The sequence below is a fragment of the Zeugodacus cucurbitae genome, chromosome 6, assembly GCF_028554725.1.
Source record: "Zeugodacus cucurbitae isolate PBARC_wt_2022May chromosome 6, idZeuCucr1.2, whole genome shotgun sequence".
Classification (NCBI taxonomy): Eukaryota; Metazoa; Arthropoda; class Insecta; order Diptera; family Tephritidae; genus Zeugodacus; species Zeugodacus cucurbitae.
In genome coordinates this window covers 5,429,689-5,445,363 of record NC_071671.1, presented here as the reverse complement: position 1 = coordinate 5,445,363, position 15,675 = coordinate 5,429,689, and the positions used below count along the sequence as shown (strand labels likewise).

Here is a 15,675-nt window from a genome sequence, read left to right as displayed (position 1 = left end):
GAGACAGCTGATTGTTGGAAATATGTATATGGGTAATATGATTTCAGTTCTATTCGGTTTTGGGAAATTTAATAATATTGCGAACACAGTTAATTTGCAGTGAAACAAACTTTTACCGGTATTTTAATGTTACTGAAGCTTGGTTAGATTGAAAGTAGTATATATCCCGGATACTTGAACCAACTGTCATGAAAACGATTTGATAAAATGTGTTAAGATTTTAGTAGATCGACTAGTACTGTTATACGATCATTTTATTAATTTATCTTACTACTATATTTACAGAAAAAAATTTTAAATTGACAATTGTTTTAAAACTTTCTCAAAACTATTTCCACAAATAACAATCCTTCGCTAGTCATTAGCGCAATTATTGGTTTATCCGCATTCTCTAAATGTAACAACTGATATGCGTGTATTGCCGGCAAGGTAGTTGCACCTACAATTTGTTGGAAGCCCGATACACCTTTGTACTGGTATACAGTTAGTGGCGCATCAATATTTCGTCTTAAGGTGAATAATAGCAAGTCTTCAGTGCGCGCAATTTTTCCGAACGATATCTGTATAATGTCCGAGCAGTCCAAGGTTTGCATATGAACAAAATTTGTTGAATTTGTGGAACTGAGGATTAAAAGTTATTTTAAACAAGGACATTACTACTAGTTTTTAAAAAATTGTAAAAAAAAAATTACCAGTAAATTTCCAATGTGCTACTATGCAAGCTGTTTGCTTGTTTCTCGGATTGTATAACTAAATATGTGTTGTTATTGAATATGGCACTTGCAAGTTTCGTGGCTTTTGGTATAAATAAACGTTGTTTGAACGTTAAAACGGGATGTATTGTCCATATTTCAACGCTTTCGGGTTGCAAAAACGCTATTGTGTGCTTGTCTACTTGTTGAAACTAAAAATAATGCAACTTCACATAAAAATTTTAATAATAAAATTTCATGTACAATTACCTCTTTTATACCATCCCTTGGAATCGCAAACTTTTCGTAGATCTGCAATTGAGGCTCAAATTCTTTATTGATACAAAATACTTTAGTTAAATCATCGTTTGTCTTTTCTGGTATAGCAAAACAGTGCTCTCCAGCCGTTGTAAGCGGTTTCATGTTTGAAAAAAGTTGCTCACCCTGTATCAAGTGCTCTAAATTTAATCTTAGATTTGATAATAGATAACTCGAATTGGATTTATTTAAAACTGCGACATTAAATTCATCAGCAGCCTCACTAAATAAAATCGGCACCAATTCAATTAACGCTGCCTGTTGTGGAAGCCAAGTGTGACCTAAAATGTATGAATTATTTTTTATAAATATTTATAATCAGTTTCAAAACATGTATCTAAATAAATTATAAAAAATTGGTTCCATTCTAGTAATGTAGTAGTACATGAGCGAATATACATAATTCCTAGTTTATTTACTTATTAAAAAAAAACATTTAACAACTGTCTAAATCAATAATTTGATTACATTTATTTTTACATCACAAAAATGTCGTGTCTGTTTTACAATACTTGTACTCTACCACTGTCTTTTGCGTCGCGTCACCACTTGCAACTGAGTACGGGAATTTTGTCATTCCCACACAAGCAGCACCGTAGTTTCCAAAACGATCAACTACAACCAAACCGCCACTGAAGTCTGGATAGTGACGCTTGATACGTTGCATCGCCGTTTCCGCTGCTGATGTGGGTGTCTTGCCCGCACGCAGTCCCTCAACTGCCACCAAAGCAGGCAAAAAGCGCATCATTACATCACCATCTCCTGTAGCTACAGCTGCACCAATTTCATTATCTGCATAAGCACCTGCACCAGGTATGGGGGAGTCGCCAACACGTCCGGGTATTTTGTGGCTTGCGCCATTAGTAGATGTTCCAGCATATATTTGTCCATTTCTATCGATGACAATCATGCCGATTGTGTCGTGATTCCAACGTCCAATTTGGTATTCATAGCGAGAAGCATCGTCAATGTCCATTACATTGAAAGGGATTGGCTTATATGGTCCACAACTTTTGGTCGGATCGGGATATACGTTTAACCAGTAGTTTGGTTGGCAAAAATTGTGACGCCATGCTTTCCATATATCGATTGACCGGTTGGTGGCAAGTTTCTCACGTCGGAAACCCATCTTCTCAGCAAAGTTACTTGCTGCATCACCTACTAACAACGTGTGTTTCGTATGTTCCAATACATGTCGCGCAACATTTATGGCATCCTTTATTTGTCGTAGACCGGCAACTGCACCAATATTCATATTGCTGCCATCCATGACCATAGCATCCAGCGTAGTTTCACCATTCTCATCCGGTGAGCCACCATATCCGACAGTACCGTCACATTGTAGACGTTCACAAGTGGCGCAACCTTCGATTAGCGCGTCTAAAGCATTACCACCTGGCTGTTGATTGAGTACAAGCCAAGCAGCTGCATTAGCTTCAGTGAACGCCCAAGTATTGATAACAAGCGGTAAATACCTATTTTTTGTTGTTGGAGTAGTACTTTCAGAGGCTGCAGTTATAAGCGCAATAAGGCTCAAAAGTATACCATGGTTGACAATTTTACTGAACTGCATTTGAAACATATATATATATATGAAACAAAAAACTATAAAAAAAATTCTTTGACAAATATTTTTTTGTTGAACTGAACTTTGTTATTCAGATTTCTGTTTTATCACTACAGTTGCTATCAAACTTTTATCATTTCCGTTTGAGAATTGTGTAATAAGGAGATTTCAACGATAAGTTTAAAATACTCTTTATAAAATTTATAAAAACCAAATTTTCTTTTTGAGCGTAACATGAATGACGTGCATAATTATGTTTGAATGTTGTTAACTTTTTGTTAAGATTAATATTTTTGTATTATTTTTGGTTTCCAATACAACCCATTATTACATTTGCTTTCCAAACACTTCCGTTTGTAACGGCCTTGAGTTCGATATATGGCGCGTCGGTTTCATACAATATTTCCCTTTAAAATACTAGTGAAGAAAAGAGATAGTTATATCGACCCCATATAGTTTGCAAAATATATACATTGCGCGCCGTTTAATTCGTTGCTCGGTCGCCGCTTTGTTTTGCAAGAAGCGCGTTACTGCATTCACGAAATTACACACACATAAAACAGAAAAGTATAGAAAGCAGATGCAAAAGTAACAAAAGTGGCGTACAAAAATTGTTAAAGAAATAATTGTAAAAAAGTGAAATTATAAATAACTATTAATAAAAGTGTGTAGTAATCTCAAGGTAATACCGCTATATAATGCCCATTCAATTGGATAAAATATTGGCAGATATAGCCGAAGAAAAAGTGCTACATCCGAATTTTCCGCCAGCGGGCAAAAAAGAAGTAGACGATGCTTGGGCGCGCGTAGGCAAAAATAATAAATTATCCGGTAAATAAGTTCTGAAGTATTTCGTTTCGCCTTTTTAATTGTTTTTATTTTCTTGCAATTTTTTACAGTGCATGAGGCTCGATCGATATTCAAGGTACTCCAAAAGAAATACGAACAAGAGAAAACCAAACGTACTCCATCATGGAAACTTTTCGATCTAATGGAGCAAATCCATCAACCTATGAAAGAGGAAGATCCAAAACAAGACGAGTAAGTTAAGTGTTCTTGCTTCACATTGCATTTCTAAATTTGAAAATATATTTTAAGTGATGGAATGGTGTCTATGGAGGAGGATGAAGAGTATGAGATGTTAGAAGTACAAGAAGAAGAAGAACCAACAGCCGGACAAGGTAAAAACTCTTCAGCCACATCAGATGGCGAAAGCCCGTCAAAATCTATGAAATCTGGTGGTTCTAATGAGACAACTCCCGAAAAGGAGGAAAAAGTTTTAGTTAAATCACAAACAAAAGCAAACACTGCTAATCAGAGCAAATCCTCATCACCAGCTGCTGAGGAAAAGAAGTTATTGAATTCTCAAGCGCCATCCCGGCCAGCACATAATACATCACTTAATTCCACGCCTACAGCCAACGCATCAGCCGCAGCCACTGTCGCTGCTTTGCACAAGAAAGGAATAACCATGAAGAAAACTTCAAGTGTAGGAGCTGGAAACACATCTACGCCCCGTACAGGTCAGTCTACAAGTAGCAGCGGTCAGCAGAAAAATTCAGCTATACGTGTAGCTGGTCAAGTATTGGGGGTCGGCGAGTCCATACAATTGCCTGAATCAATTAAACGTAAATTGGTGGAAACACAGCCAGGTTTAGGTTCTCAACCTGCTAAAAAACCGAACAATAGCCACTCAAATACGACGGCGTCATCAGCTCAATCAATGACCACAACTTCAACAACAAATGCTCGCAGTACTTCGAATGCTAGCAATGCTAACACTAGTGCATCTCTACACGAAAGCTCCTTGGCTTTAAATAATGTACCATCCATCAACATTAAACAAGAGCCCAATGATGGAACTAATCCACCAACAGGTATTAATTTAATTACAATAACTGGAAATTCACGCGTAGAGTTGACAAATGGTGGTGGAGGTCCTTCCTCTTCAACTGCCGCTACAGTGGCTTCCACATCAACAAACGGTTATTCACCACGGCTTGAAGAGATAGACTTTCGTAATGACATTATATTTGACTCTGGAAACGGTACAATTAATGGCGCTGTAGGTGGAGCAGTTAACCATGCAAATCATACAAACGCTACAGGTGGCATAATTAATTTAGGAAACTTCGACAATTCACTGCCACCGACTTTCTTCAAAAATCTTTGCAATTCATCACGGCATGAAGCATTAGGTCTTTACGTTGCAAACGTTATGAATCGTTTACGACCGCGATCGGCTCAAAAACTAGAGTTGGGTATACTGCGCGCAATAATTGACGTGCAAAGCGATGAATTGGAGCAATAAGTGAATAACTTTTGGTTTTAAGGCAAAAGAGTAAGCAACACTCTAATTTCATTTTCTTAGAAGTATTTTAAACTATATTTTGTACGCTGATTACGTATATATAACTAAAATTGTTAATATTGAAAATAGACAACGCCATCGACATGCAATTTAGCACACACACACACATCTTTTACATATGTCTTTCGATTACCGAAGCAAAGAACGGATATTATTAATGTTGGGGAAAATCTTTAAACATACTTTTTGCGCAAATAATACATATGCATGTATGTATTTAATGTACTTTCTTTAATTTTTCACATTTTTATAACTAATATTCGAATATCATAGGACTAAAATGTCCACGAAATTTGAAAGCTATTTAAAATAAAGTAATTATATATAGTATATACACATATGACGGTGTTTCTCATTAAATTTGATAACAAAAAAATTAATTTGTTTACGTACCTTGAAGCTGTTGAAATTTTTTTTCTCTTAATGACCATTTATAGTATACAGGCGACTGCTCATCATTTCCATTCACTATACCAATAACATCCTGGACACTGCTGTTGTCTTCTTTCAATTTGAAATGTACTATTTTAGTAGCATTAACGGATAAACTTTGGCGCACTTCAAAGGTTTTCAAGACATAGTAGGAAGCTGTTAAGAGTTACAAACTTATTCATACCATATTTCTTAAACCCTTTTGCAGGTTGCTGCATTTACAATGTCTTACCATCGATAAACTCTTTCAACTGTTGCACCGTTGTAAGTATAGACTTCCAGCTGGGCATCTCAGTCATTCTATTCTTGTCTATAATTTCATTTACTGTTGATGTGCTACGTTTCCATTTGACTTCAGTTGTAGCGCGATTATGGTACTTCTGTACCACCAACGGTTGCAGAAAGACCAAAGTTCCGTCAACGATTACCACTTTGGAAATGTTTGCGCACTGCGCATAGAATACATCTACTGGTTGCCCATTGACATTGTGGACATATAAATTTTCAAAACTGTTTACTAATATACGCGGATTTTTTGATAGCATACTATTAATATACATATCTCCATGTAAGATTTGGTTTGGTATATTACGTAACAATAATGTTTGTTCGTTGAAATCGGAGACCCCATTAACGGTGCCTAATACACTCAAATCGTGGTACATGTTAACGGTGTTGAGTGTGATGTTACCATTAATTGTGTGATTGTCTTGCAGGTAAACGGCCGTTTGCATCCAATCATTTACTTGTATACCATTTATGGTACTGCTAGGTGTGGTATATAGTTTCCGAATATTGGTTTTTCTTAAGTGTTTTGGTGCGGTTACCGGTGCACAAGGTGTGTCCAGACGCAACACATCATTTGCCAAATTCAAATTGTTTATTTGTACATTATGCAAATCTTCTTGTACTAGCGCACTTACTAAGCTCCAGCTAGCGCGTATTTCATGGGGTCCATCTGTTTTCAGTGTATTAGCAACGAATTCGTTGAAATTCATGGCAGAATTTCTGAAAATATTATTTTGTTTTTTAAATTTTGCATTTTTGCATATGTATAGCAATCACAAACAGTTCGGGAGGTGCTGTAATAATATAAGTTTCTCGGAACTAGCAGAGTTACCAAGTTTATATGTGATTAGAACTTAGTGATTCTATTTCACATACATAACTGGCACAACATGCACAGTATTACTTATTTATAAAATTATATTATTTATTTTAAATATTTAGCTTTAATATACCCCACAAATAAATTTTTAAATATTATAATTCTTGAGGAATTTCTGTCTCGGTTTGACGTTAACAAATAACCAGAAAACACAAAGTGGCTACACTGGAGATTCATTGACAGTTTTGATGTTTTGTGTTTTGTTGAAGTAAATAGTGAAGTGTTTCTCGCGTGTGGCCTTCGATTTTACTTTTTGTGTAGAAAGTTTGCAAAATTTAATGTGCAAAATATATAAATAATTTAAAGGTAATGTAAACAACATGAAAATACTAAAATATAGTGTGAAAATGAACGCAATCTTTATAGTTGTTGGTTGATTATTGTCTGCGCATTGATTTGTGAATCATCTGTTTTTGTTTCTCCCCGTTTTCGTCGCTTTGTTCAAGTAACTAATTACAGTGGTTTTCAAATTACGCAGTGAATTGATTTTCTCTTTTATCTTTCGCTATATGGTACTTGGAATGTGCAAGGTATACGACGGTTATTTTGCGCTGAACTTTTTGTTCGTGTATAAATATTGGAAAAAAATATTAAAATTAATGCTAAAATAAATGAGTAATATGGTGAACCAACGAATGTGTTTATGTATGTATCTGAATTTTACTTTACTCGCTTATATTAAATGCCTTAAATTAAAAGTGTACGAGAATAAGCAATATATAATTGATCATTGTTTATTATAAGTGTGTTAACACCTGATACATTGCCTACCTGCTAGTTTCCACTAGTAATCCAGTCAGTCGTACGTTGTTGGCAGATAATTCACCTTCGAACTTTGCCTCACTGGCCAGAATCAATTCAGTGTGCATATCTTGTGGTCGAGATAAACTCAAATAATTTGCTTTCAAATATTGCAAATTTATGTTATTTACCAAACCCTATGAATGCTTAAAATTATTTTTTCACCAATATAAGTGTATTATTAAATAAATTACCTCAAATTCCAATAAACCATCAAAAGTAGCATTTGTCAATTCGACATGTTGACTCAGACGAACGTTTTCATTGGCCAGCCAAACTTTGTCCAGCAACAACGGCAATTCGTATCGATTTAAAGTGTGATATAGTGGCGTCTGGCCAAAGCTGGCATGCTCAACATGAAAAGTATTATCTCCAACTCCTTTGAGAAATCTTTCTAATTCCCACAAGTTTATACCATTCAAGGTAGATACATTGTAAATACCACCAGCGCCTAATACGTTAAGCTGACCGTGAATGGATGCGCTAGCATATAAGGTTTGCGGTGCAGTAGAGTTGGCATTAATTATATCCAGAGGTACATGTATACCATTTAACGTGGTTGTACTAAGCGGTGCTTCCATTTGAATGGGATTTTCTAAGATCATATAATATTGAATATTATTATATGCTTATTTGCTTCAGATAAACTTACGAAACTCCATAGCATCAATGTACTCATTCCGATTGGTCCAGTAAGTTTTAGCGTAGAAATCGTCTATTTGATGATTATTAAGTGTGCCTTCAAGTTGCATTTCTTTCAGACAATTCACGTCCGATAAGCTTTGAGGGGAGGTAAAAACTTGCCGACCACTTTTCTGCAACCAACTGTGACCAAATTCCGTTGCAGGTATATCATTCAATTTGCCATGAAATGTTAAATGGCTTATATTCATATTATAGTTGAATTTATAACTCCCTTCAAAATGTATATCTGCATTTAGATGCTGCAGCTGTTTTTCAATTGCATGAATTGGGCGTCCATTAATGCTGCCATTACCCAAACGTAAATTACCTACAAATATAGTGTTCGAGAATTTTTGATTTGGTGCTAACAAGTCAGTGCCTATTGTCATGTTAGACAATAACTGCGCAATCAGTGGCTGTTCGTAAGCAGAGTTCGTTGACTTGCCCAAAACACGTCCATTAGTATGCAATCGTTCAATGTCCAAATATTGTGCATTTAACTTGCCCACTGTTAGTGTACCGGGCAAATGCTGGTGTCCGTTGCTGGTGACATATGCTTTAATTTCTTTATCCTGCAGTTTTAAATCGTGAGCGACAACACTAAACGTAAAAGAGTGCAATGATTAATGTAATATTTGTTTTTTTTTTTTTAAGTTTATTTCACATACCTGGACGTTTGTATACTACCCAAATTCAGTGGTGCCTTGATATTCTGGTTTGCAGACTTAAGTAAAAAACGTTCGGGTAATTTTTCAATATCTACACCATTTAAATGTTTGACTTCACTGAAACCTCTGCATATTTCGAGTGTCTGCTTGAAGTGCTTCTCACCCTCAATCACCTGTAGGCTTTTGAAATTTGTTTTAATTAGTTGCTGCAAGTCCACTGCATTGACGAATGCTAATAATGTATTATTCGCTTCCAATGGCTGTTCAAATTTAATATTGACATTCTCTAGCGTCTGTGTTATATCGATACCATTTTCCAATGTCTGTTTGGTACTCATTTTGGTGGTTTGATCCAAAAAGTCCCCGACACTTAGAAGATTGGTTATAATTGCGTCGCCTTTTATAGTAAAATCACCATTGAGTATAAGGTCATCGTGTATGATTTGTTGTGAGGACAAGGACTGTAAGCTTGAACCCAACGTACGACCCTAATGTGGGAGAAATAATTGTTAATTCTAAACTAATCATATTTTTTAAATTTATTTTAAAAATTATTGATACAATTGCTAAAAAAATTTATAAAATAAATTGAATTGAGTTTTACTTGTAAATATACTGACATCAGCGCATTTCGTGCACTACTTACCCTATCACTTACCGCCATTGTAACCGGCTGCAAAATGTGCACATTTTCCAAAGTCTTTACACCTTCAATCACTTGTGTTATATTTGGCAGTTTCTTCAGCAGCACATTTAGTTTATTTTGTTGCACGTGTATATGATTTAGACGCTCTTCTACAAATAACTCCTTAGCTTTTACAGGTGCTTCAAACAGTACTGATTGATTAACCATATATGTGTGATCCTCAGCAACTTCGTCGTCAGCATCGATTGGTATGAGATCATTCAAATTATTGCCATCAATAACAGCGCTCAACACGCGTACTGATTCCGCTACTAAATTACCTATATGCGTCGGTTGTTCAAGCGACTGCAGACCGTTACGCTTCAATGTATAATTTAGCAAATCGTTCCATTCATAATCATTCAAATGGCCATTAATTTGCAAATTCTTGACTGCTAATGTAGGCGCCAAAACTCTTGGTGTTGCCGAGTTGGAGACGTCTTCCTCCAATGTACGCTGCTTCGCTTGATATCTGCCAGTTACACGCACCTTTTTAGCTTGAACTTTCTCAAATGTGGGACGTATTGCCTCAACATCATTCACACGGTGGGCCTCCAGCTTGTGCTTAACAACAAGTGTGTCGACTCGAATATTGTCGAATTCCTTGTTGGCTGCAGTTGTGGGCGTGGCACGCTTAAGCCGCTTGTTGGGGACTGATTTGAGCTCAGCCTCAATGCCATCCATTGCTTGGGTGGCGAAATGCAACGCCTGCCAATAGTGGCTTGTGAAATGCGTTTTCGGATAAACGAACTGTGGTCATTAAGATAGCGAATAACATTTTAACTTTTGTTTGTCATTAATAATTTACACTTCTAAGCGTTACTTACCGAATTTGTGTTCACAGTTTGTATATCGGCCTGTGGTATAACTGGCACTTGCGTGTTGATGTTCGGGCGTTGACCTTGTTGTGACAGTTTTTCCTGAAAGAGTTATAGTGTGACTGGCTATTGTCGAATCTTCTTGCATGTCTCTTCTTTTACCTCTACATCCTTTTGCAATTTACTAACATCGATTTGTGCCAAACGCTCTATCTGCGTTTTAGTCCAATCGATTATCTGTTGGCGTAAAGCATTCGCGTGCTCGTCTTGCTTGAAGATCGGCTGAAAAATGTTCGTGTCATTTTCGGTCATTTTCTCATTTGCGATGACTAAAATTAAATTTTACAAATAAATTAATGAATCTTTCAGATTAACTTTCTCCAATTTTTTAACTGTGGTGAATTTCGCATACAAATTAATATTTTCGGTGTTATATCGTGTTTACGAAGGGAGTAAGAAACAAAAGAGTTTTGAAGAAAACTTGGTCGCCAAGAAGTAGGGCTTTATGTCCCGAAGAATCACAAATAAATTGATTCAAAGTTTTTTAGAAAAATTAAATGTTTCATTTTTTTTATAAAAAGTAAGCGAATTGCCTCGAATTCCCCACCATACTGTATTATTTATTCTGAAATCCAATACCTACCTAAATAGCTTTTTTCGCTCTCTTGATGAATTCTCATCTTCGATACGCCACGCCCCAAAGCGCCTTCGGTAAATTGCACATTCGAAGGTTCGAATTTCCAATCGTTCAGATTATAAATTTTTGTATCCTGATCCTTGCAAGCCACCAGCAGTAAAAATTTCTCAGCATCTACATTCTTTTTTATATTTGTTTTTTTTTTTCGAATTAAATGAAATTAGTAAGAAAATCCCCTAAGTCAATTAACCTACCTGTACTGGCAGAAATTGCTCCACCGCATACAGCGATAAACTCTGATAAGGCACGAATTGTCCTTTATCGAAGACGTAAAATACCGAATCCGCCTCTTTAGTGTCCTCACCGCGTACCGCACTCTTACTGCGGCTAACCGAATTGCCAAAGACAAGGAAATGGCGTCGCCTCACCTCATCTAACGGTGCACTAAAGTAACGCACATCCACCGCACCGTAGGTGCGTATCTTCTGGAAGAGCTGAAAACGTTTCGTTTCGCGTACAAATTTATAAATTTCCGAATATGTTGTGGTGCGTCCCTTTTGATCGGCATAGTTCGCCAACGCCACATAATTCTCATAGTTAATGGCGAACGGTTCGACATGACGCGCATTGCTGCATGGTATGCGTGCGAGCAGTGTAAACGATGTACCCGACCACTTATAGTAGGGGCAACGTGGATTCGGCGCCTCATCGCTGCTGCGCAATGTTTGCAACATAAACAAATCGTTCGCGGTGGTGCGTAAGTAAATCGAATACAGATTTTTAGTGCCGAAGAATTGTACGGCGCGTAGGCGATCGTCGGCGGTGAGCAGGTAAATCGGTGAGCCATCTCGTGCGTTATCTATCGTTTGTGTTAGATTGAAAGCCAACGCAATGTAGCCCTTCGTACCGAGCGCCTTGCAATCCATGGCGACTGCATTGGGCATGGCAATGTTGTGCAGTTCGCTGTAGTTGTTATTCTGCAAAATATGGAAGTTAGTAAATCGGTTGTGGCCTGCATTTTACTGCAATACTTACCACATTCTTGTAAACTGTTAAATGCCGCACACCATTTTTGTTTCTATGCAATGAGGCTGCATATTTTACACCTTCCAATGCGAGTATGCAAATGTCAAGCGGGAACGAAACCGGTACCGATTCGATTTTACTGAGTCCATTGAAGGAATAGGCGGCTGAAAATGATTTGTTAGGGTTTTAGGGTATTTGTGAGTAAGAACTAATATACAACAAGTAAGGAAGGGCTATGTTGGGTGTAACCGAACATTTTATACTCTCGCAATTTATTTATCTAACTTAATTAATATTATATAATACACAATTTGACCCACATATTCGTCATATATATTGTATAAAGTCCATTGAAAGTTGGAAACCATAATATTAGGTTAAAAGCACCGAGGTCCTCGTGTTCGATGAATGGGGCCTTGAAAACCTATGGTCCGATTTCGGCGATTTTTAGATTGGGGCTGCCACACTATAAAGGTAGTATTTGTGCAAAGTTCTGCATCGATATCTTCACTAGTGCTTACTTTATATATTGTATGTAAAGTAAACGATTCAGATTGTCTTCAAAGTTCTGGTATATAGGAAGTAGGCGTGGTTGTGAAGCGATTTGGCCTATTTTCACAACATATCATTGGGATGTAAGGAAACTATTACAAACCAAGTTTCATTGAAATCGGTCGAGTAGTTCCTGATTTTTGACCCATAAGTGGACGATGCCACGCCCATTTTTCATTTTGTAAAAAAATCTGAGTGCAGCTTCTATCTGCCATTTCTTATGTGAAATTTAGTGTTTCTGAGTTAACTCACTTTTAGTAATTTTCAACCTAACCTTTGTATGGGAGGTGGGCGTGGTTATTATCCGATTTCAACTAATTTCATTGTGTGTGGTGGGGTACGTAAGAGAACTGACTGCAGAAAGCGAGATATATACAAATAACCGATTTGGGGGCGGGGCCACGCCCACTTTCCCAAAAAAATTACATCCAAATATGCCCCTTCCTAGTGCGATCCTCTGTTCCAAATTTTACTTTTATAACTTTATTTATGGATTAGTTATGACACTTCCGATCCCAAGTGTAACCAGGTCGCTTACCACCTGGTCCCTCCAACGAAGTGGAGGCCTTCCCCTTCCTCGGCTTCCTCCGGTAAGAAGAAATGTATATCCTGTTCAGAGCGTCACTCCATTAAATTGTGGAAGTCGCTGGACAAGACCTTAAAATCGTGAATTTGATGTTGTCTTATCATGTTGGTGGAACTAAGTTCGTTAATTTATAATAAATAGAATCAAAATATGGCTTCAACACAGGTCTTTCCCCTCTCCCCATTATTAGTTAATATATCCCCTGCTTCCAACGAGTATACAGACTTCCGGATATAAGATATTACATCTTAGGAATGTGTACAAACCGTTCATAAATTCACCCAAATGGGATTCTTTCCTTAATTATAATCAGCTTTCGTACTCATGCCTATATATTTTACGCTTCTAATATTTTTGCGATTATCTTAAGTATTGAATATTGAGTGCTTTGTTTTCACAACTCTCATTTTTAAGTTCATTATATTTTTATTGTGTTTATACCGTTTATTAACGTTTTGTCTCTCATCAAAGTCGACAAACTTCATACATAAGCTTATTAGATAGATGCCCGCATACATATTTATCTGTTACCTACTTACATACATATGTACTCGTATATATGTACATTGTAAGTCGAAAGTGAAGTACAGAAATATTTACCTATCTATCGGTATATAATGTATTTGGGCATAATACATTGCTAATGTTTATGTACCCATTTATTGTATACCGATCTGATTGAAGATTTCTGTTCTTACAGCGAAAATAAAAATAAAACAATAAACCATGGACACCGACGATCAGCCGACCATACAACTGGAACAACTGAACGAACGTGAGCTATATGTGCAATGCATTAGCAAGCAATTGGAGGAGCTGGACTTGCTCTCATCGATCTATTGTACACCCGGCGAAATGCATATCTTCGATGCGAGCGTCATCAGCGACTTCAATGACTTTCTCAATACGCCCACAGTTGTACCCACGCAGGTGTTGAAGGCACATTTGGATTATGTGATTTCCGTTAGTGTGTTGCATGGCAAGTCCAAAGAGAAGGTGGATATACGCATTGAATTGCCCAATCTCTATCCGCTGCTGGAGAACGCCATTGTTACGGTAATCAGCGCGCTTTTGGGCAAAGCTAAAGAAATGCATTTAAAGCGTGAAATTGAGAAGTACATAGCAAGCATGGATAAGAGTGAATGTTATGTCTTTCAAGTGGTGTCCTGGCTGCAGGATGAACTCAACGAGTTGATCATGCGTGATGCCAGCGAATTCGAGTTGAAAAAGCAGTCAGCAGTGGATAATGAGTGCGCATTGGAATGTGAGCGTTTGTGGATTTACTCGCACCACATTAAATCGAAGAAAAAGCGTCAAGAGATACAAAGAGTGGCGCGCAATATGGATTTGAGTGGTTTCTCGCGCCCAGGCAAGCCGGGCATTATATGCGTAGAGGGTTTGCATGAGCACACGCAGGAATTTTGGCGCACACTCAAAGCTATGCACTGGCAGCACATAACGATTTGCAAGAGCGAACTGTGGCAGGGTAAATTGGCGCAACGTCGGCGTTTCGATGGTTTCAAGGAGCAGCTCTTCTGCGATGATCTCGACAATGAGGAGGGTGTAATGAATATGGCGCTCTTTATGAAATACTTGGAAACGCACAAATCGGGTTATATGAAGAAAGAGCTCTTCGGTTTGGAGTAGCAAAGTGTGTGCGTTGAATAGAAGTAAGGCATAAGACAAAGCCACATTAAAAATCTGAGAGAAGAAATAGAATAGAGCAATAACTAAAACTGCCAACGCGGATGGGAATATTTCATTTTTACTTGATATTTCCGTCTTGTACGTCACGTTTTATGCATATATTTTAATATGCATATATTTTTTAAAGAAAATTTAAATTTCGCTTTACCAAATATTGAACTTTAAAAGTAATAAAATTTGGAATTAATTAAAAAAAATAGTTTTTTTTTTATTAAAGGGTGCCTAAAAAAATTAACAAATTTTAAAATTAACAAAAAAAAAATAACTATGTAATTTTAAAATTACAAAAAAATTAAATAATTTAAAATTTGTTCAATTTTTTTTTCTTTAATTAAACGGTGGATATTTGCATTCCACGGAGATTTATTAAATTTTATTATAAATAGGTATTATAAATAGGATTCAGCTTTTATTATATGATTCATATACATTTCTGATACCGCTTTCTTCTCTATTTTAACATACCTTTATCGAAAAATTGCGCCATTTCACGTTTTTGCATTTGCGTATTAAACGGTTCGAGTTGTGCGCCATAAAATGCATTAAAATTCACATGAAAACACAGGCAATTATTTACACAATTCATAAAAATCAATATAAATATATGAACAAACATTTTTATTACTATTTTTTTTAAAATCATATTATTTTCTTCCCACCGAATTTTTTATTATTATTTTTTTTTTAAGCTCTAATTACTAATGCGTGTAGCTAAAATATGTTTTTCTTTATATGCACTGCTTTATATACTTAAATCAAACGTATACAGCCTATATACTGGTTTCTGTGTAGAATGATGGGCTAGAGCGCCACCAGTTAGGGAGAAAATGGATTTGCTAACTGTAAAATAGTGAATATATTAAGAGACATACAAACTAGTATTATTCAGAAAGAGAAAAATATTTCACATCGCAGCAATTATGCTCTTGATTTATTACAGGCTTCTTTATTAACCCTTTCTGA

General features: G+C 36.6%; 5 protein-coding genes across 9 annotated transcripts in view; 3 read left to right on the top strand and 2 right to left on the bottom strand.

Moving 5' to 3' along the window:
- Window positions 1–236: 236 nt before the first annotated feature.
- On the bottom strand, window positions 237–15,426 carry LOC105211231 (uncharacterized). 2 transcript variants are annotated; one of them, XM_011182572.3, is made up of 16 exons: window positions 15,178–15,426; window positions 11,877–12,031; window positions 11,096–11,818; window positions 10,848–11,022; window positions 10,367–10,533; window positions 10,214–10,306; window positions 9,348–10,136; window positions 8,702–9,189; window positions 8,002–8,633; window positions 7,544–7,944; window positions 7,320–7,486; window positions 5,613–6,388; window positions 5,342–5,536; window positions 963–1,291; window positions 693–904; window positions 237–621 (listed from the first exon to the last, which is right to left on the bottom strand). In XM_011182572.3, exons 1-16 carry the CDS (start codon window positions 15,353–15,355, stop codon window positions 312–314), a joined length of 5,790 nt encoding a protein of 1,929 aa, XP_011180874.2. In that variant the 5' UTR covers window positions 15,356–15,426; the 3' UTR covers window positions 237–311. The 2 variants fall into 2 exon arrangements, with proteins under 2 accessions (XP_011180874.2, XP_011180875.2); XM_011182573.3 differs by having other exon boundaries at window positions 9,360–10,136.
- LOC105211227 (putative N(4)-(beta-N-acetylglucosaminyl)-L-asparaginase GM21137) lies at window positions 1,452–2,797 on the bottom strand. Its single transcript, XM_011182567.3, has one exon. The coding sequence runs from the start codon at window positions 2,590–2,592 to the stop codon at window positions 1,492–1,494; it is 1,101 nt and encodes a 366-aa protein (XP_011180869.2). The 5' UTR covers window positions 2,593–2,797; the 3' UTR covers window positions 1,452–1,491.
- On the top strand, window positions 3,011–5,286 carry LOC105211229 (uncharacterized). The gene is made up of 3 exons (XM_011182568.3): window positions 3,011–3,408; window positions 3,477–3,618; window positions 3,676–5,286. Exons 1-3 carry the CDS (start codon window positions 3,276–3,278, stop codon window positions 4,886–4,888), a joined length of 1,488 nt encoding a protein of 495 aa, XP_011180870.2. The 5' UTR covers window positions 3,011–3,275; the 3' UTR covers window positions 4,889–5,286.
- LOC105211224 (alpha-tocopherol transfer protein-like) overlaps window positions 6,714–15,675 on the top strand; it is a 34,776-nt gene continuing 25,814 nt past the window's right edge. For 2 of the 3 annotated variants that reach the window (XM_029039585.2, XM_029039580.2), the window contains exon 1: window positions 6,714–6,854. The gene's annotated coding sequence lies outside the window, so the exon portion shown is untranslated. Of the gene's footprint in view, window positions 6,855–7,057; window positions 7,194–15,675 lie in introns of those variants that run through there. The other variant, XM_029039582.2, reaches the window with a different exon arrangement.
- On the top strand, window positions 6,715–14,922 carry LOC105211230 (RWD domain-containing protein 2A). 2 transcript variants are annotated; one of them, XM_011182570.3, is made up of 2 exons: window positions 6,715–6,854; window positions 13,706–14,817. In XM_011182570.3, exon 2 carries the CDS (start codon window positions 13,732–13,734, stop codon window positions 14,650–14,652), a length of 921 nt encoding a protein of 306 aa, XP_011180872.2. In that variant the 5' UTR covers window positions 6,715–6,854; window positions 13,706–13,731; the 3' UTR covers window positions 14,653–14,817. The 2 variants fall into 2 exon arrangements, with proteins under 2 accessions (XP_011180872.2, XP_054090331.1); XM_054234356.1 differs by lacking the exon at window positions 6,715–6,854 and adding an exon at window positions 12,286–13,573 and having other exon boundaries at window positions 13,706–14,922.